Source organism: Spea bombifrons, chromosome 9 (assembly GCF_027358695.1).
Source record: "Spea bombifrons isolate aSpeBom1 chromosome 9, aSpeBom1.2.pri, whole genome shotgun sequence".
Lineage (NCBI taxonomy): Eukaryota > Metazoa > Chordata > Amphibia > Anura > Pelobatidae > Spea > Spea bombifrons.
The window spans coordinates 8,871,163-8,890,814 of NC_071095.1; the positions used below are offsets into that span (position 1 = coordinate 8,871,163).

General features: G+C 42.9%; 1 protein-coding gene across 3 annotated transcripts in view; it reads right to left on the reverse strand.

Annotated features, from left to right (window-relative positions):
- Positions 1-2,202: 2,202 nt before the first annotated feature.
- The window catches only part of DAAM1 (dishevelled associated activator of morphogenesis 1), a 63,185-nt gene continuing 45,735 nt past the window's right edge, over positions 2,203-19,652 (reverse strand). For 2 of the 3 annotated variants that reach the window (XM_053475532.1, XM_053475533.1), the window contains exons 6-26: positions 18,275-18,608; positions 17,129-17,239; positions 16,943-17,046; positions 16,373-16,439; positions 16,150-16,267; positions 15,506-15,644; positions 14,942-15,000; positions 14,025-14,212; positions 13,301-13,606; positions 13,048-13,155; positions 12,463-12,492; positions 11,081-11,187; positions 9,178-9,262; positions 8,769-8,875; positions 6,902-6,990; positions 6,395-6,563; positions 6,093-6,200; positions 5,439-5,499; positions 5,009-5,140; positions 4,129-4,299; positions 2,203-2,849 (exon numbers count right to left, since the gene is read on the reverse strand). In XM_053475532.1, coding sequence (XP_053331507.1) covers positions 2,640-2,849; positions 4,129-4,299; positions 5,009-5,140; positions 5,439-5,499; positions 6,093-6,200; positions 6,395-6,563; positions 6,902-6,990; positions 8,769-8,875; positions 9,178-9,262; positions 11,081-11,187; positions 12,463-12,492; positions 13,048-13,155; positions 13,301-13,606; positions 14,025-14,212; positions 14,942-15,000; positions 15,506-15,644; positions 16,150-16,267; positions 16,373-16,439; positions 16,943-17,046; positions 17,129-17,239; positions 18,275-18,608 — 2,803 coding nt within the window. In that variant the 3' untranslated portion in view covers positions 2,203-2,639. The remainder of the gene's footprint in view (positions 2,850-4,128; positions 4,300-5,008; positions 5,141-5,438; positions 5,500-6,092; positions 6,201-6,394; positions 6,564-6,901; positions 6,991-8,768; positions 8,876-9,177; positions 9,263-11,080; positions 11,188-12,462; positions 12,493-13,047; positions 13,156-13,300; positions 13,607-14,024; positions 14,213-14,941; positions 15,001-15,505; positions 15,645-16,149; positions 16,268-16,372; positions 16,440-16,942; positions 17,047-17,128; positions 17,240-18,274; positions 18,609-19,652) is intronic. The other variant, XM_053475534.1, reaches the window with a different exon arrangement.

Consider the following 19,652-nt stretch of genomic DNA (forward strand, 5'->3'; position numbering starts at 1 on the left):
TACAGTTCTACCTCTAAAACATCTTGTTACTATATTTCACTACTAGCTCAGCTCGTGACAGACACATTTTACAAACAATCAAGTTTTCACTTATTTTGGGGGGGGAAACATTTGAAAAAATGTACATCCTGCAGAATAGAAACGAAATCGAAAGGTTTTCTTTAAAATTGGCATCTGGAACGAACCCTGAAAATAATTGAATGACATCATACAGCAGCATCCCCATTGGCACTAAATGGGATCATGGAATAACATCTGCTGGAAAAGAAAATTTTAACTAAAAAAAAGAAATTAAAACTCATTTTTATGCAAATTTTATGCAAAAACAGAGGCACTTTAGAAAACAGACCAGAATAGATTTTTTTTGTATTTTTAATAATTATAAAAAACAAAAAACGTTCACATTGTATCAGTGCGCAAACCTCAGATCCTTGGAGCAATGAAGGAACCTCTGAAGCCAGGCATTTCAATGGTTAATTTTTATATTGTCAGATTACGGCACGGGCTGCCCAGAATGCCCGGAAATCAGAAAAATAAAATTGCTTCACACACAGTGTTAAATTTGACCGTTTTCATAAGCGATTCTATGCAATTTAAGTAAAACCAAACCTCTTACAAAATTTCCTGGAAATTTTTTTTTTTTTATTATTTCACAGTTTTTTAGAAGCCAAAAACAAAAGTGCCCTAAAGGAAAAAAAACACCCTGGTTATAAAGTGATTAAAAATAGATTAGTGAAGAAAAAAAAGTGATTTGAAGGTGCATTTTAGTTCACAGAACAAAACTTCTAAGAATAATTTAGTAAAAGTACTAAATGATTGTATGTAGATTTTTTAAATCGTGTTTTCTCTGGCTGCCAAAATTATAACTTTGTTTTTGTAATTATTTTCTTTAAAGCAAGCCCAAATATCAATATAAGATGGACCTGATTACAACTTTAACTTGTAATGTAAATGTAATGTAAAATAAAAAATTTTTTTTAAAAAAATGGAAAAAAATTGTTAATTATAATTGTCCATTTTTTATTTTTTTTTTTAAACTTAAAATTTGGTAAATTTCCACTAAAATGAAAAAAAAAAATCTCCAGCCTCTTAAAGCTTTTATAAGTATTTTTTTTTTTTTTAACCACATTAAATGTTTTTGTGTCATTGTAACCATATTGTCAAAGCCCATCGTCAAAAGATACGATGGCAGAGATAAAACAAACAAACAAAAAACCCGCGATGTTTATTGGTGATTTATTTTGGGGAAATAACCTCCATTTCTAGTAACAACAAAATGCCAGCAACTACATTTTTTTTTCCACATTACCGTTTGCCCAAAATATGTGTGTTTCATGGAGGTTTTGGATGTCATTTGTTTAGATAATTTACAATAAAAGGTTAAAACGCCCCCAAAAAATTTGATAGAAATAATTACAACAGGTAAAGGAAAAAAAAAAAAGTGTAAAAAGTAAAACAATAAATACGTTAAGAAGCAGTTGAAATATATTGCAAAATTACTTTTTTTTTTATTCGAAGCTACACACAGATGGCAGAGACATTAAGAGGTTAATCGCGGTCCCTGAGAGGCGTGCAGCACCAACAGACTCACAATCGGTCACTTTGATAATCAGTTAATTTGTAACTTTGCACCAAAACACAAGGAATAATCCGATTACTAAAAAAAAGAAGCAAATTCTTTTAAACCAATGAGAAACCCCGACGCGTTTTGGGAGCGCCAGTAAAATTGTAGAGTATAAAAATACTTATTTTTTTGTAAATTTTCTTTACAGCTGCCCGACAAGGCGATGATAAATTTGACCGTCAATTTTAACCAAAACCTTCTATATTAGCGTAACTCGCGAGAAAACCTGGAACCAGCCCACAATATACAGACCGACGCGTTTGGTGGTAGCAAGATGACCCATTTAACCTATATATATATATATTCAGTGCTAGTTTTTTTTATACGTGTCCAGCATGTGTAATAGGAATTATTTCAATACAGCTCTATTAAGGTATTGGTCCATTGACCCTTTAAATGCCAGATTTCTTAATATTCCTGGCGCACAGAGGTTTTAGCATTACGCGTTTCGGCACCAAGTATTCGAAAGCCAAATATATACGTAATTTATTATTTTATTTTTATTTTTTTGCTATTTTTTTCAAATCACTAATTTCACTTTCCAGAAATCAAATATGAAAAAAAAAAATTGAAAAAAAATGAAAAAAAAAAAATCCCCCATATTTTTAATCTGCCGTTAATCTGCAGAATATATTATTTGTGCTTCTGCACGAAAAAAGTTAAAAATTGTAATAAAAATAATAAAAAATAAAATAAAAAAAATATATAAAGTCTCTTCCATTTTAGGAAGAAAAAAAAAAAAAAAAAAAAAAAAGAGACAAAAGGAACAAACCTCCGCAGCGGCTATGTATACATGTGTTAAGACTTCTATACACATATATACATAATACTGCCGTAACAACACATACAGCATGTGCATGGACGCACCCCAAACTATATACATATATGTGTGCACAAGTAGCTTTATGCACATACATATGCCCACACGCTATATTACATAAAGTACATATATACACGCATGTTCCCTCTCACACGGGTAACTGAAGGCAGTGTGACGGAAGGCGAGGAAAGGTCTCTAGTAATTGAGCTTGGTCACCGGCCGCTCGCGGCTGCTCTCCGTCGTCTGGCTGGCTATGCGCTTGCGGTTGCGTTTCAGTTTGGAAAGGTCCTTGTCGAAGACCTCGCCCGACCGCAGAGCCGAAACCAGGTCGTCGAACTCGCCTTCTTCCTCGCCGTTCTCCTTGGCCTTCCGGGCTTTGCGTTCCCGTTCTCGCTGTTCTTTGAGCTGGAAGCAAAAAAAAAGACATTTTATAGTTAAGAAAACAGATTTTTGGTCATTTTTGGAGAGTTACCTGCCGGCTCTCCCATTCTGCGGGAGAAGGGATTACTCTCCAACATGGAGCGTCTTTAATGGGAACAGAGGGTAGGTGGAACACAGGCTGGGGGCTCCTCTGCCGAGGGAAAAGACGCCGACCCAGAGACTCAGGGAAGCATCGCTTCGCCCGGAGACTCTAGATAAAACCTGGAAAGGGCCCAGGCATGGGTATGAACAACAACGCCCCAGCAAAACCACCGACACGGGTCTTCATGGCGTTGTACAAACCCTGTTTTGGGATATGACATCATCAGAAGTACCCCGTTGGTCTACAATGGTGAGACGACCCCCCCCCCCATGCCGGAGATTTGCTCCGAGCTTCACTGACATTGACACAGAGACGTTGTAACCGCAGAACATGAACGTCGGTTCTAATGTATCGTTACATGGTCTCTGGACAGCCCTAAATCACCGAGCTGCGTGGGCTCCGGGGAGTTAAAATCCTTGATTGCCTAAAGATGTTGCCCGTTTTTTTTTCTTTCTTGTTTTTGGACAATCTGGTGGTTTTCTTGCACAATTTCAGACTCGCTCAATCACGTTAATTAAAACGGATGAACTCGCTGACACTAAACACGCGGAGACGGGAATATCAGTTTTCTCATCACTCCGATGACTTCACGCCAGAAAAATGGAGCCCCCTCTTTCTTAACCGGAGGCGGCTGCCTAAATATCGGTGCAACGTAACTCTTATCATCCACAACCAGCCTTCCCTTTACTTGTGGCTGTTATATCTGCTTTAAGGTACTCCATTGTACGAGATTATACCCCGTCTGACTGTAGCTGCCCCACAAAAAACCCCGATGGGCTGCAGAACCAGAACGAGGGTCTCAGCCCGCCACCTTCTTACACGAGAGACGCTCATCTTCATTCTAAATCGGTTGAGTTAAGATCCTCTTTATCAATAGAAATCATATCGATCACCGCAGGAACCGATCAGCAGATCCCTGCCTAAAGAAAAACAAGTAACGTCCCAAGAGAAAGCAGCCTGTAATTTCTGAACTACGAGCTACTTTCTTATAGATCTCTGGGGACGCCATACTTTTAAGGTTTGGTGGTCCCTTTCACGACTAAATCAAGTGAAAGGAAAGCAACCACATTCTCTGCTAATGGCATTGAGTGAGCCAATAAACGCGGAAATGACTCAACCATTGAAAGGAGACCCCCCCCCCCCCCATAAAGCGTTTCTGACCTGGGCTTCCATGCGTATTCTGCGTTCCTCCTCCTCCTTCCTCTTCCTCATGTTCTCGTTTTCCTGCTTGGCTTCCGACAACGCCTGAAGAAACTGATCAAACATGCCAAAAAACTCATCCGGCTGCATTTTGTTGGCCTCCTCTCCGTAGTGCTTGGCCGACTTTACGAACTAGATAAAACGAGAAAGCAGGAGGCGTCAACGGAACCGTCGCAGGCGGAACGGCGGCTTTCGTTATCAACGCAACAAAGTCAAGTCAAGGGGGAATTTGGCAAGCGGGTTTAGTATATAAAACCATGAAATTTAGGTTTTGGGGGAAAACACAGTGGTTCATCTTCATCTCCATTACAGCCGCGCAGGTTCGTTAAACAGAAGCCGCGTTCCCCACGCCGCGTCTCTGCTTACTGGAGAAGAGTCCCAGACCAGATATTTCGCACATGTGGTCGGGTTTTTACCACCGCTTAACCTTTCATCATCAAAGACGGCCGGCCCTCCCCGCATAAACCCGGCCGTTAACACCGCAGGAGCGGGGAGAACGCCTCGCGGCGATACTTTGAAGCCGTCTTGGTCCACGCTCTCCATTACACCCCGTGGCTTCCTATTAAAACCAAATGTGCATTTGGTGGCCGCGTTTGGACATCTGTTAGACGGAGCGAGTTTAACCCGTAACGCCAGCACGCGATATCTGGGGTTACTTACTCGCCGGCGTCCTTACTGAGCGCCGGCACGCGACGTCCCGATCTGCCATTTCCACCCCTACTAAGGACACTCGGGTCCTGGGAACGGCGAGCTACGGAAGCCGGGTCAGTCGCGCCAACGACCTTAATACCCATCGAGATTCAGAGTTAGGGTCCTAAACGGACCGCGCTCGGCCACTCACCAGCTCCTTGGCTTCTGCTTGGAGGTCCTCGACGTCGGAGAAGCTGAATCCGGCCACGGTGATGAACTGGCTGACCACGGAAACGAACTTGTCTCCGGGCAGGGAGGACTGAGTCTTCTGATACTCCAGCTCCTAGACAGGAGGACATCCATAAAGCCAACGCTCAGTTTTACCAGATCTTCGATTTTTTTAAATAACAAAAATCCCTCTAGATATTTCCCCTGAAAATTATGTGATTTTTTCCTATTACTCCCATGTTTCCCAATTTTTGGCCGTTTCCTCTTTACGTTTCCTTCATCCCATCCGCGGGCCACCACACAGACGCCCATCATCATACATGAAGGTCAACACCATCTTCTCAACCACTGAGCCCGAGGAAGTGAAACAAAGCGATCCCCAGGGCTTGAAGAGTAAAACTAAAGGTGCTTACGCTCTCCACGGCTTTTAAACCTGTTCTCAAGGTGCTGATCTCTTTATCCAGTTCGGTCATACTGAAAATAAGAGGACAAAGTTACGAGTCCCGCCTAACTTTACGACGTGGAGACTACGTGCAATTCAAAATGATAGACTGGGGCCCGACACTTAAAACAACGGAACGTAGATTTTTTTGGGGGGGCCACAATTCTGACTAACGCACCAAGATTTATTCTAACAATTTTTCCGCCTCGTTAACCCAGATCTTGTTAAATAAATAGATTTCCCGAAGTTCTAAGGCAGTTTTAGAATTTATCTTTGTTTTTTTTTTTTGTTTTTTTTTTTTTATTTTCTCTGTTCCATTAATCACAGAAAAACACACAGCATGCGAAATAAGATAAATTTGGGGAAAAAATAGGGATTTATCTCCCAACTCAAGAGATTATTTAATCTTAAAACGTATTCCCATGAGAAAAGAATTTAAGGATGTCTGGGGTGGGGGGGGGGGATAAAAGTCAACCTCAACTGGCTATTAGTCATAGAATTAGCACCGTAATGGAAATGGGTTAAAACTACTTTTTTTGTATATATTTATCTTAAAACGAACAAAACTTTGATAGAATTTCTACGTAAAATGATGACATTTTGTGGCAAAACGATGGTTACTCACTTGACTTTCGCGGCTTCCGGAATGTTTCGTAGCTCATCGTGCAGGTTTAATATTTTTGGGTACTTTGTCTCCACAACCGTTATGAGATAGTGCAAAAGGGTGATGTTTCTGAAATTAAACATATGCCGATAAAGGGAAAGAGTGGGATTGGACAGGGTATTTCGAAGAAAACACCCAAAAAATTAAAATTCAAGGATCAACCAATAGAATGTCCTTTTTTGGGGATAAAAACACCAAATATATATATATATATTAAATCATGGAGTCGTAGTTAATGCCACTGGACTCTTTCCATGACTTACTTGTCAATACTGGATTTGGTATCAGCAATCTTGTTTAAGCTGGAGATTTTAAACCCATAGGCATTCCCTCTCTGGCCCTTGTTCATGTAGTTGCCGAAAGCCAGGACAACCTCCAAGAACTGCTTGAGGCTCTTACTCTGAAGAACCTCCTTGGAAGCAGAACGGATCGCTGTATTAAAAAAAAAAAAAAAAAAGTGACAGATTCATTTTTGGGACAGCTGGGCTGGTTTTCGTATTCTTTTCTGCAAAAAACAGCGGCGATGGCAGTGACAATATGGAGGGTGTGGAGTACGGTGGCCGGATCTCCCGCGGGTGTTGGAACCCTACTACAAGTCCAAAATGATCGCGGTCAATTAACGCCAGGAACTTGTTTATAGTAACAATAATGACAGAACCTTAAAATACCCAAATTGGGTGGAACACGAGGAAAAGCCTACGGCCCACCATGCTGGAGCTCGATGGACGTGAGGTTGTGTGAGGTAAACCCCGATTCACACACAGCTTTACCTTCCACCTTTGGTTTGACTTCAGCGACTCTCTCAGCAAACTTCTTCTTGAAGTACAACGACTGAAGCCTCTGCTGATAATGATTAATCCTGAAAAAAAATAGAGATTGTACGTGAATTAGCCAAAAAAACGTTTCAGGAGGCGTACGTCTCAGCGCGCCATTCTGTATACGGTCGCCGGTGGTTGCTTTCCAGAAAGGAAATCTGCTTCAGTTACTCCTAAAACGGTTTATGGAAGGATGACGGCTTCACCGTTACATTCCCATCTCCGCGGCGTGTGGTTATACCGGACAACCCCAAGAACATTTCATCATAAAACGCCGGAGAAGGTCATAGGGGGAGCGCCATGGGTATAGCCAGTACTGGTAAGACTGGTAGTTGGAGCATCTATAGGGGGACCTTAATACTATTCCATAATATGTATTGCATGGGTAAAGTGTTGACCAATAGGCCACTCATGAATAATGGAAGACGAAAGGGTTGAGTCAATGACTCCATGATGTATATTACCGTATTTGCGCGATTATAAGACGACCCCGATTATAAGACGACCCCCCAAAATCTGAATATTAATTTAGGAAAAAAAGAAAAAGCCTGATTATAAGACGACCCCATAGGAAAAAAGTTTTACTAGTAAATAAATAATAATTCATGTAAACTATTTGTTTGTTTTTAATTTCCTTTTATTTACCAACCTGCCCTCCAGTTATGCACATCTGCCCCCAGGCATGCCTTATACCCTCCTATATGCCACTCTGTCCCATGATATGCCTTTTAACCCCCTATATGCCACTCTGGCATATAGGGGGTTAAAAGGCATATCATGGGACAGAGTGGCATATAGGGGGACACTTACATACTCAGACACTAATATACCCACCCAGACACTTACCTACCCACTGAGACACTTACACTTACCTACCCACCCAGACACTTACCTACCCACCCAGACACTTACCTACCCACTCAGGCACTTACACTTACCTACCCACCCAGACACTTACCTACCCACTGAGACACTTACACTTCCCTACCCACTGAGACACTTACTGAGACACTTACACTTACCTACCCACCCAGACACTTACACTTACCTACCCACCCAGACACTTACCTACCCACCCAGACACTTACCTACCCACTGAGACACTTACACTTACCTACCCACCTAGACACTTACCTACCCACTGAGACACTTACACTTCCCTACCCACCCAGACTCTTCCCTACCCACCCAGACACTTACACTTACCTACCCACCCAGACACTTAACTACCCACTCAGGCACTTCACTCACCGTGATGCCTCAGCAGGCGCTTGCTGCAGCTCCCGCGGGATTACAGCATGACGCTGTGTGACCCCGCTAGGCCCCACCTCCTCCAGAAAATTGAAGAGGTCTGTGCAGGGACAGCGCAGTACCGCCGGGTTCCGGTCTTCTGGAGGAATCTCCCCAACCGGCTCTGCTTCCCCACAGTGGGCGGGCTATCCCGGGGTATGCGCTTATGCAACCTCGGCTGCTGCCGGCACTTTCGCCGGCGCTCGGTGATAGACGCCGGCAGCAGCTGAGGTTACCATACAGGAGGATCCAGGTCCCCTGCAGCGATGCGGGGGATCTGGATCTTAGTCTAATAGTCAGACCTCATTTGAGGTCTGATTAGAAGACGACCCCGATTACAAGACGAGGGTTATTTTTCAGAGCATTTGCTCTGAAAAAAACCTCGTCTTATAATCGAGCAAATACGGTATATTCCGTACTGCTTGTTCTGTGATGGGGGGGAAGTCTATGGAACCAAGGCCTAATGGTTGGATGAGACCGACACGAGGGTCCAACACGCGTTTCAGCTTCGTAGTGTACGAGTACGATATACCTGCTCATCTCGAAGAGAAAGCGGTCGGCTTTGGCCATGCGATCCAGCTCGTGCTTGTGCTCCTCCAGCAAATCGATATCGCTCTTTTCCGGGACAAACTTCAGGAGCTGAAGAGACATCAATAGAGATCGCTCTGGTTACTCATGGAGGGAAAGTCCTCACTACAATTATAAACTGGTGAAGACCTAAGTTGACCATCGTCCTCCACCTGTTCTACTCATCTATCGCCCTATCTCAGTAGTGTTGGTGTCTCAATATTAATTTCCCAGAGGTCATGTTGGCTAATAGGAGACGTCTAATTTTTTTTTGACCTGGGGTTATGAGAAGGCGGCGTTTGGGAGGTTGACAGACGCGGGGTCAGGAAATGACAAATTCAAGGAAGATTGGCGGATTCTTGTGTCACCCTCACCTGCTCCAACATGTCCTTCGGCAGGTCCTCCTGCTCGTCCATTGACAGGATCGCACGCTTAATCTCTTCATTAGACAGCTTGAGTCTGTAAGATTCCAAACAGCGCAGGTCATGCGTTAAAACAACATAAAGACGGGACGTTTCTTCTCTTACCGAGATATTTAATACCCCGAGACATTCTAGAAAAGAAAATTACCGTGAACACGAAGAAAGGCAAGAGGTCGGCAGACGGAGGCGATGATTGAGTACACTGTCGGCACACATCATGACGGTATATCCCGAGGGACGCCCGTCAAGCAGGTCTCCCCTTCACAATGCCCATCATCCTCCAGGGATGATGGGAATGTGAGTGCAAGAACTGCCTGCTTTGGCAATCCCTTAACTAGTAGGTTCCCTGAAATCGACTACTCGGGGAAAATTCAACTATTTGGTTTCTCAAAAACATATTTCACAATTTAAACAAAAACGGAGGAATTTTGCAGAAAAAGAGAAAACGACGTTTGCGGTCGGGTGATAAACCTCCCGCTACGTATCTGTAGAATTACTGCCCGTCGGCAGCCTGTCAATCAATGGATTGCTCATCGCGAAGAACCGCAGACTAGGATAACCCGCTACAAGTCTCGGCGTCCTCTCCTTCGGAGATCGCTGTTTACTTTGTAGCAAGAATGTTAGCGCGTTACGGAGCGAGTAGATACAGGCCCCGGTCCGCCGCCGGCGGCTGCAAGAGGGCATTCCTGGAATATGGGTTTTACGATTAACCCATGAGAAAGAAGCACTTCTCTAATTGTCAAAACTGGACAAGTATATCTCCCAAGTGTCCCTGTTTAGGTTGCCCAGTCCCTCATTGGACCCCAAGTCTTTTCTAGGAGCTCAGAATTTTTTTGAGGGTATCTCTACACGATTTTCTGCTTCTCTAAGTTGAGGAGAGTTTGTGTTTCAGCTCCTTGACTTCACTACAGATTACGAAAGGGTTAACACCCTAGGGAGCTTCTGTTGCAAGCAGGGCTTGATTGGCCCTGTATAATGTATAGATAAATAAAATATATATGAATACCGGCCATTTTGTAATTTATTATGGAAGTGTCTAGACTATTTTATAAGGACTTGTCTTCTTATGACCGTTTTTTCCTTTAGTTTAGCAGGAAAGGACCACAGAAAAGGATCGCCGGGTTTCATAATGGGGGGTTTACTCTCTGTGGTTCCTCTACAAAGTTGTCTGTCGGGGACGGCAGCGGCTCCAGCTTTCCATAGCCGAGGACATAGAAGCCCAGAAGAAATCTACCTGCCAGACTGGTGACGCCAAAGCCTTTCATTGGAAAGGCCGTAAAGAATAGACATTTCTCCCGCTCTCTAATGACGTATCTGATTCGAAGCGTTTCCAACTTGTTTCTAAAGATGGAAATATGACCTCGATAAGGAAGACGTGTCTGGGTAAACTCTCCCAGATAAGGCCAACGTATCACCGGCGGCACAACCATTACAACGCGTCTGCGGTGCGCATTGCAGAAGAACGCGTTCCTCCCAGCGACTATTGTTATTCTACAGAAATACTTGCGTTTCGTTAAGCAAACAGCGTTACGTGCCAGCGGAGGTACGTCTGATTTCCGTGTGAAGCGCGGAGTCAAGTTTCATCCGTAGAAACAGAATTTGCCGGCATTTCAGACCCCTGTCCCGCTTATCCACCCCCCCCCCCACGTCAAACACGTATTCGGCTAACAATGCGGGCGATGGCGGAGCCAAAAAAGCTGGCAATACGGGGCTGGAAAACCCGCCGCTCCCGGCCAACAATAGTAAAACAGGACTTCTGTCTCATCAAAGGTCTTCTCAGCACTCCAGCCATCATATAATGAGGGGGTCCGTTAATGAGCAACGGACTCGCGTCGCGCGCAGGACGATGCCGTACCTGGACAGGAGAATGTTACAATTTTGGGCTCTTCTTCCATCGATCACCGAGAGCTCCTTCACCTTCATCTTAGACCCAAGGGTATCGTCGTTGGACTCGGTTTCTTTCTGGAAAGTCCACGTGCAAACGTTATCGGCGGTCAATAAAAGCAACATCGAGGTATTAAAGGAACAGCACAGCCAATAGCGATGATACGATCAGCCATTTCAGGGGTATTAAAGATTCTCTAGAACCTTGAGGAGCTCCAGGTTCCTAAACCGGGCAGCTGGACTTTCAAAAATATGGTTCTCCTGACCCAAGAGGGCTTTGGCGATGTCACGGAACCCGATATCAATATATAGAGAGGTTCCGACCATTCCAAAGACTTTCAGGTGGGCAAAAAAAAAAATCTAAATGATTCCGTTTACGTCGCAGCCACTTTAAGCGTTACTGTTCCTTTAAATTCGTATTAATTTCTGCAAACTGCAAACTTGTTAGAATTGTTAAGAATTCCCCCAAAAAAATATTAAAAAAAATAAATAAAAATGCGCGGTTTAGAATCCGTTAAAAAATATATAAATGTATTAAATGCACGATTACAGCACACGGGTTATTAAAAACATAACAATATATATATATTAACGCTGATCGCTCATTACCGGGGTATTAAACGTCTCTCTTCTTAAGAGCGTCTGTGTGTTTAAAATAAACAAGAGCCTTAGAAGTCGTCTTTATTTAGCATTGAAAAAAAGTTGAAGAATATAAGTAGCCCAACATATTTTTTAGCTAAAAATCCCTTTTTTGTCCAGGTGCAGAGTAATGGTTTCGAGCAACAAGCGGGCGTCATAAATCATACCTGGGAACTCGTTAAATGAGCCGAGACTCTCGGGGAAATATTAACCCTTTAATAGCCCGTCGCGAAGATTCCATGTAGCCACCCACCAATGTGTTACCCAAACGGCCCTCATGGAAACCCTGACTTGTTGTCATTTAAAGATGCATTTAGTGGAGTCACCTGCATTCAAGCAGGGATATCAACCATAACATACTGAGGGAGTCTTATATATATCACCACGGGGGGGGGTGAATAGGAAGGAGTCAGACTGTGTGACCACCAGAATCTGCCCCTTCACTCCGAGATTGAGGCAAAAACCCTAACAGCGCCCAGGTATGACCACATCATTCATTTTTCCAAGACAACCACATCCTGACATTTTTTCATATTTTTTTTTTTATGCCTGGAGTTGGCATCTAGAATTTTTTTTTTGCCATGACTTGCATGGCGGACATTTTTTTTTACCCCCCCCACCTATCATTTTGGCGCTCATCGGCGAGTTCGGTTTTTAGATTAACGACAATTATCGGGATTTTGGCAGGCGTTTAAGCAGCGGCTCAGCACTCACCTGTTTGTTGCTGCTGCTCGTGAAGAAATCCTGCGGCCGATAGGCAAGCGTGGGAAATGGCGTGAATCATTGCGTGCAATTCAGTGGCCACAGCAAATAGAAAGAGACAGAGAGTAGCCAAAGCAGAGTCAGCAAGGTGAATCGGTACATTTCAGAGCGGCTCGTGACAGAGAGGCATTAAGATTAAATTCATTTAAAAAAAAAAGAAGCAGAAAAGCAAAAAAAAAAAAATAATTAAATAAAAAACTTCTATCGGGATTAAGCCGAATTGTGAAAGCATGCAAAATCAACAGGATCTAGAACCTAATGTTGTTAGAAATTTATAATGATGACATCGCCATCCTTCTACTGCGGACCGAGACCAATCATGTTAGTGACATGTTTACGTTCCGCGTGGCGTAAAGAGCTTGTGTTTGTTACGGAACCTTCGTTCTGTTACTAAACTAAACCTTTATTAAATAATTCTCGTACAGAACGTCCCCTACAGGAGAAAGCATTGTAAGCAGTTTGCCCTCTCGGCTGAAGAACACTTTGTCCGGTGGTCGGTGGATCTCACCGGCGCGCCCCAACAAAACAGACCAATACCTGCTGTCTTTGGTAAGCCGAGAAAGTGCGCTCAATGTCTTCGAGGTCCAAGATCTTGAAGACTTTTCCATCATCGACGTCGACCCACAGGGTTCCTTCCAACTTGTTCTACGGAGGAAAATATAAAATCTAGGTGTTTATATTCAGCAGCGAGTCAAAAACGTGAGAACCGATCAGAAGATCGTCACAGGTTTCTTTTCAATCGAGGACGGGATATGTTTTTAGAAACACGTATATAATAATTACTTCTTACCTCTGGAAGCTTGGACCAGTTGAAGGATTTGAGTGGGTTTTTGGGCTGTGGGATATTCTTCTTTTTGAGAGCTGGGCCCAGAAAAGAGTTGGGTGGTCCCCCCAGTCCTCCAAAAGAGGAAAGGCCGGGTGGAGGAGGTGGCCCGCCGGGTGGAGGAGGCGCCCCGGGAGGAGGAGGAGGTGGAGGTGCGATTCCACCTGGCAAAGGAGGTGGTGGAGGCGGAGGCATAGAAGGCAAAGAAAAGGGAGCACCGGGTGCTGGAGGAGGAAGTGGAGGCCCACCAGGAACGGGAGCACTGACTGCCCTCTGAAATAAAACCAGAACTTACATGTAAAATGTGTTGGAGGAGTTGTAATAATTAACATTGTTTCTGGTATTTAATATATCTATATCATAGCGGTGTTCAATATTGCCCAAGACTAACCCAAAGAGTCCAAAGAAGCGGCCATCTGGAATCCTATGAGTGTCTTAGTCAATCGTTTCCGCGCACAGACTCATGAGACGAGATGTTAAATTGCGTAAGCTTTAAAGACTTCAACCAGCCTATAATTACTCTTTTAATGCTAACTTTAAACAGTGTCTTGCGCAATGAAGGTATGGGGCCCATTACATAAGAACCACAGGCTTTACCTTTGGAAGAGAAGCAGGTCTTGCTGTAATGGAACCCAGACACCCCATTAGTTACATATACATTACGATTGTATGGTAAACAGAGACGTCTTACGCTGCTGAGCTCCTGGATTTGAGCCGTGAGCTCGACCACCTGCTGCTTCACTTGCTTGTACTCGGTGGACTCCTTTTCGAGCTTTTCTTTCATTTTATTCAAGGTCTGCATCATCTCTTCTTTCTCCTGGGTCTTTGCATCGCACTCCCGTTCTTTCTTTTCTAGTTTCTGCTGGAGCTCGTGATGCTCTGGAGAGGAGAAAACGGAGACAGGTAAGCTTTAATGGCCGTAAACTGAATCACCCGTAAGGTCGCGGTTGGGGGGAGAATATTTCCTGCAATACATCAGTTTTAAAACTTAATGCTGTTCAAAGCGTCCTTCATGACTTTGGTGTTCTCCAGCAGAAGCGTGCCTTCTGATCAAGGTTCTTCATGGAGTTCTGATAGTAAAGGGAGTTTCTTGAACAACCAAAGTTCCCTCAATGTGGTAGATACATAGACGATGTGGTCTAAACACAACTTCAGTAGTGTGATTGCCCCAGTGTGATTGTGTTCTAGGTAGTCTTCTGGACTAAGCTCCCATGAGCGTCTACGATACACAGTAACTGTCTGTCTATGGTGAGTAACTGGAAGTTTTTAGAACATTTCTTAAGAAAATTAAACATATGAAACATGAAATTAAGAAAAGTTAAAACGAAAACATATGATGAAGTATACAAATATCCTAGTGTTATCTAGACTTGCGTGATCTAGAACCAAAAAAAAAACGTTTTACTATAAAACTGGTTTATATTGCATATCTTGCTTAATGTTTTTTTTTTTCTTTGTTTTTTTCCAATTAAGAATGTAAACGGCTAAATTGATTTTAATTCAAATCCATCGCTTCCAATAATTGTGGACTTCATGTCGGACTCAAAGCAAAGCCAAAGCCTCTATAACATACATTTTACATAGGTTTGGTTTTGGCAAATAATTCACCTTTTCTCATTTTCTCAGCTTGTTCCTTCCACTGTTTGACCTCATTTTCATTCACCAACCTACGAGAGAGAAAGCCGCATTACCGCCGACGAAGACGTAAGAGCGGCTCAACAAAGTCATCAACGTCTAGACCCGCAGGAAGCCTGACCACTTTCAGGCTCTTAAGACGGAATGCCGAGCACTGCGATAATGTTTCATATAAATAAATAATATATTATTGATAAACGACTTACAAGAGAAAGAAAAGGTACTCTAGAACTTTCAAATACATTAAGGGAACATAAACTGCAAGAGGAGAAAGCATTTTATCCAAGAGAAGCACCGGAACCACAGTCATTTACACTCTTATGCTCCAGCGCTGAGCGGACAGTTCAATAACGAAAAGAAATTAGATTATCTCGATTGAAAATTAAAGTCGTATATATATCAGTCAAACTCGTGTTGGGGGAGGGGGGCATCCATTTCCATATTCAACCCCTGATATAATTAGCCGGTACTTAGGATTTTCCACCAATCTTGCGTTTGAGGCTCTAACAAAGTAGCAGAAACACCGCGGCTACTTACATCCGGACGACGTTTTTAACGTTAAAGTTTTCCAGCGGCGAGATGTCCGGATCCTGTCCTCTCTCGTTCTGGATAACTATTTGTTGCACTATGCGGTCCAGGAGCAGCCAGTAATGGACGGTGTTACCGCTTCTTTTATCTGGGGACACAAGGATCACGACTCAAAGCCGGAACATCGCGGGAACCAAACCTTTGCTTTTTATAACACATATAACGTCTTTTTTTTTTTTTTTTTTTTAAACTATGACAATTGTTACAAAACGCAACATTCTAAAAGTAAGAATAATACTGAAAGATAGAATCCAACAGAAACTACGGTGGCTTTAAAAAGACGATAAATGTCAAGAGAAAATAAAGGGACCAAAAAATTTCAAGTGGTCTTAATTTTATAGATATCCTTACTTTTTAAAGTTTTCTTTACCGCCCTAAAAAATAATTCTGTCTATGGGATATCAGTATGAAGTGCACCAATTGGAAGGATCAAAGAGGGACACTCTGCGGTTTGGTCAAAAAGCCTACATGCTTCAAAAAGTGGTGTAAAAAAATATCAGGAAACACTAAAAATTCTTATTTTTTGGTCCTTTTTTTTTTTTTTTTCTCTCTCGATAATCGGAGCTCTCGTTTCCCGAGCATCGCATACTCACAAGGCATTTGGAGGCAGTGGTGAAGTATAGACATAAAATGCGGATAGGACTCTGTGTGCGTTAACCGTTTTCTTATCAACTCGAACATCTGAGTGGCGCTTTTCGTGTCTATGTGAACCTGTAAAAAAAAAAAAAAATGGGGGAAAAAAATACCGCAAATAAGATAACGAGACCAAACAACTCCAAACAAATAAAATAGAAACTACGGTGCGATGTTACCCACCAAATCAAATCTTTTGGCAAATTCCAGTTCGTCTTCATTCCTCAGCATCTCAAAAAAGTCTAAATGTCTTGAAAATGGAACAAAAAAATAAATTAAAATTATAAAAAGTCGCCAAAAGAGAAACTCATGATTTTGTGTGAATATAAAACAAGAAATTGTTTTTATTTCTTGAGAGGGTGTTCTATTTGATATAGATTTTGTATTTTGAGGTCGTTTTTGTGTGATTTACGATTATTTATATTGAATTCTTTATTTTATCGGTTGATTTTGATGCATTGATTTTGATTTCTACTACATTTCTTCCTAAAAACAGGACATGGATCTCTCTTTTCACCAACATGAACATTTAGAAATAATTTGCCTAAAAAACGATGGAATGGCCACCAAATTTCTGGGCTGTTGGAGTAGAGTAGACCGTCATATCTTTAGATTTATCCAAAACGTCTAGTTTCCTGATAGAATTTGAAATCAGTGACAGCGTTTATGTCACCAAGTCCGTTCCCCAAAAGATAAGAGAAGTTAAAAGAGGAAGATTTATGGGAAAAAAAGGCCATCGAGGCAATGAGTTACCTGTCTAGCGTTGAGTTCTCGTGTTCCCTCAGTTTATCAATTACTGGCTGGATCCCCAACATTAGAAACTCGTATCGAAGATGAAGCCTGAAGTCCAAACTTTCCTGCAAACAGACAAGGTAATAGGATGGAGACTCCGCGTACCGGGGCCGACGTATCTGGACGTGCTGGTAAGGATATACTTACGACGCCGGCGCCTTGGCTAAGAACAGCGTTGATGAAAGACATGATCGCGGTCTTCAGACTGACCTCGTCCCGGTATCTTACAGTACTTCGATCTAGGTCATTAATCAAGGTCTGTAAGAGACAGAAAACCATTTCTCGTTGGGTTACTCCGACTCAACGAACGTTCACTCCCCAAGACGGACTCACACGGCTCTCCCAACCAAACATTAAGCGTTAGCCACCCAATTACACAGATACGACCAAGGGCGTTCTAGCTTGCAGGAGAGGAACTCAACTGACTCCTCACTGCCAATGGAGGAACCCATTATAACCAGGGTAGGAAAGAGATATGGCCAACTTTCCAGCTTTATACAAACTCAAAGGTGAACCTGAACAGCTGAGAAGAGCAGAATTCATCGGCACGACCCTAGGGTGTTGCACCCAAATCCAACTGCATGAATATGAAAGGTGGCAACCAACTGCTGTTAAGAAGTCAGTTGTTTTCATTATGGTACCAAACCAAAATAATGGTGTTCCTGGGTCTAAATCCAAGCCACGTCTCCAAAAATGCATTCAACTAAAGGACAACGGGCAAGGTGTCCATCGTGATGGACTTTTAAAAAGCCTTTGTTCTGATCAGACCGAGCTTTCTGAAAAAGCTGTAGAAATTCCGGTCTCGCCCAAGGTGACTTTGTCATCTGTTTACCGCGGTTAAACGCCGATAATAAATAACATTCCGTGGAACAGATGTGCACTAATTCAGTAAAAAGAAAAACACGAGTCTCAGGGGGAGATTGGGATTAAACCAATAGCTGGGCATCTACACCACCGGCAGATGCATTGGCTCCATGAGATAAGCCGATAAATAAGGAAACTTTGGGAACATTGAAATCAACCGAGTAAGAGGCGTAGAGAGGCAGTCCGCTAAGAGCCAAGCTAAGAGTGTAAGAATCCCTCTTAAATGTTAAATGTGTATTTCTGAAGACCACGTTGCAGGTGGAAAGTCCCTAAGAAAATGTGTGTTTGGGACATTACATGGAGTCTTGGGTTTGAAGGCCACTCTATTATGTCTCCTTATTTCACACCCTTTTGAGACTGGTGCAGTAATCAAGATAAATGGTTACCCATCAAGCCGAAGGACAGCATTACTGCTCCTGGACAGGTTACCTGGAAGCGTGTCCTCTCGCTGGCGTATTTCTGGTAATGAAGCATGGCTTCTAACACCTTCTTGTGTCCTCCGGGAACCAGACATACGGCTCCCATGATCTCGAGGACGGCCACTTTGGTCTTTATGTTTTCCGTGGCGAGGCTCTGCGCGATGACGTTGATGCTCTCCGAGTGAGCCAGGACGTGGGCCCGTCCCTGAGAGTTGTTCATCAGCGCCTTGATGCAGCCGATGAGAGACGTATGGATCTGGGACTCGGCTATTTCGTAGTCCATGCTTTTCAGGAAATTCAGAATGCACGTTAAGCCATCCAGATCGATAAATCGGGTCACAAACCTGTATAATGGGAAAAAAAAATAGGAAATATAACCATCAAACCCAACAGTTACGCTGCTGGATGTTACATTATGGTGGATTTTACTAATAGAGCTCCAGCCCAACCCATGGCGCTATTACTATAGAGAAGAGGGAAAATTACCAATAAATGACAATTTACAAAATTGACAAGTGTGGTACAGAGGGACATAAAGGCTTACAATCTAATGAAAGTTCTATATAGCAACATATGAAAAAGTAACGCTTAACCATAGAGATGAGTACTGCACTGGATAGACAGGCAAGGCATCTACAGAATACAAGCTTTCCTTTGACAGAGCGCCATTCCAGGTATTTCCCGGACTAGATCCTTTCTAAGTGCCTTTAACCCGGGTGCTAACGTGAGTCGGAGATTACTGGATTCTTTAAAATTAAACTTATTGATGCAACCCGCTACAACTTGGGGCTTTTGGCCGGATAAACCCAACGCGCTGGTGGTGGCCCCCATGGACCTTTCTCACTCTTCGGACGGGATTAAGGATATACCAAGATGCTTTGGTTGCCTCGGCTTGTGTTCTAAGGAATAATCTTAATGGAGCAGGCAGATCTAGGAAAAGCTACATTTTGATACTCCGATTCCGGTGTTTTCATGGTAACGGGTAAAGAAAAGATGGACGCGGGTAACCGGGTTCCCGCCGCGTGTGCCCAAACGATCTGTGTTTATTCTCCATGGTTATTAATCCCCTCGGCTATTTTATAAGCGTAAACGTTTCACAGCGAAACACTCAATCACACAAATATAAAAAGTTACCATCCTTGACGTGTTTAGAAAAACGAGTGACGCGGACTTTCCAAAATACTGCCAGATCCCGTGAGTAATTATGGGGGTGGCTGCCATACTTCGCAATTACGCCCCGCAATTTAGCACTGACTAATGAATCGGCTTTGGCACCCATCTGATGACAAGATCTACAACAGAAGGTACAGGACCTCTTCTCGACTGGTCTAAAAATCCACACCAAGACTTGGTTATTTTACCCCAAATCCACAAAAATAAGAAATTCA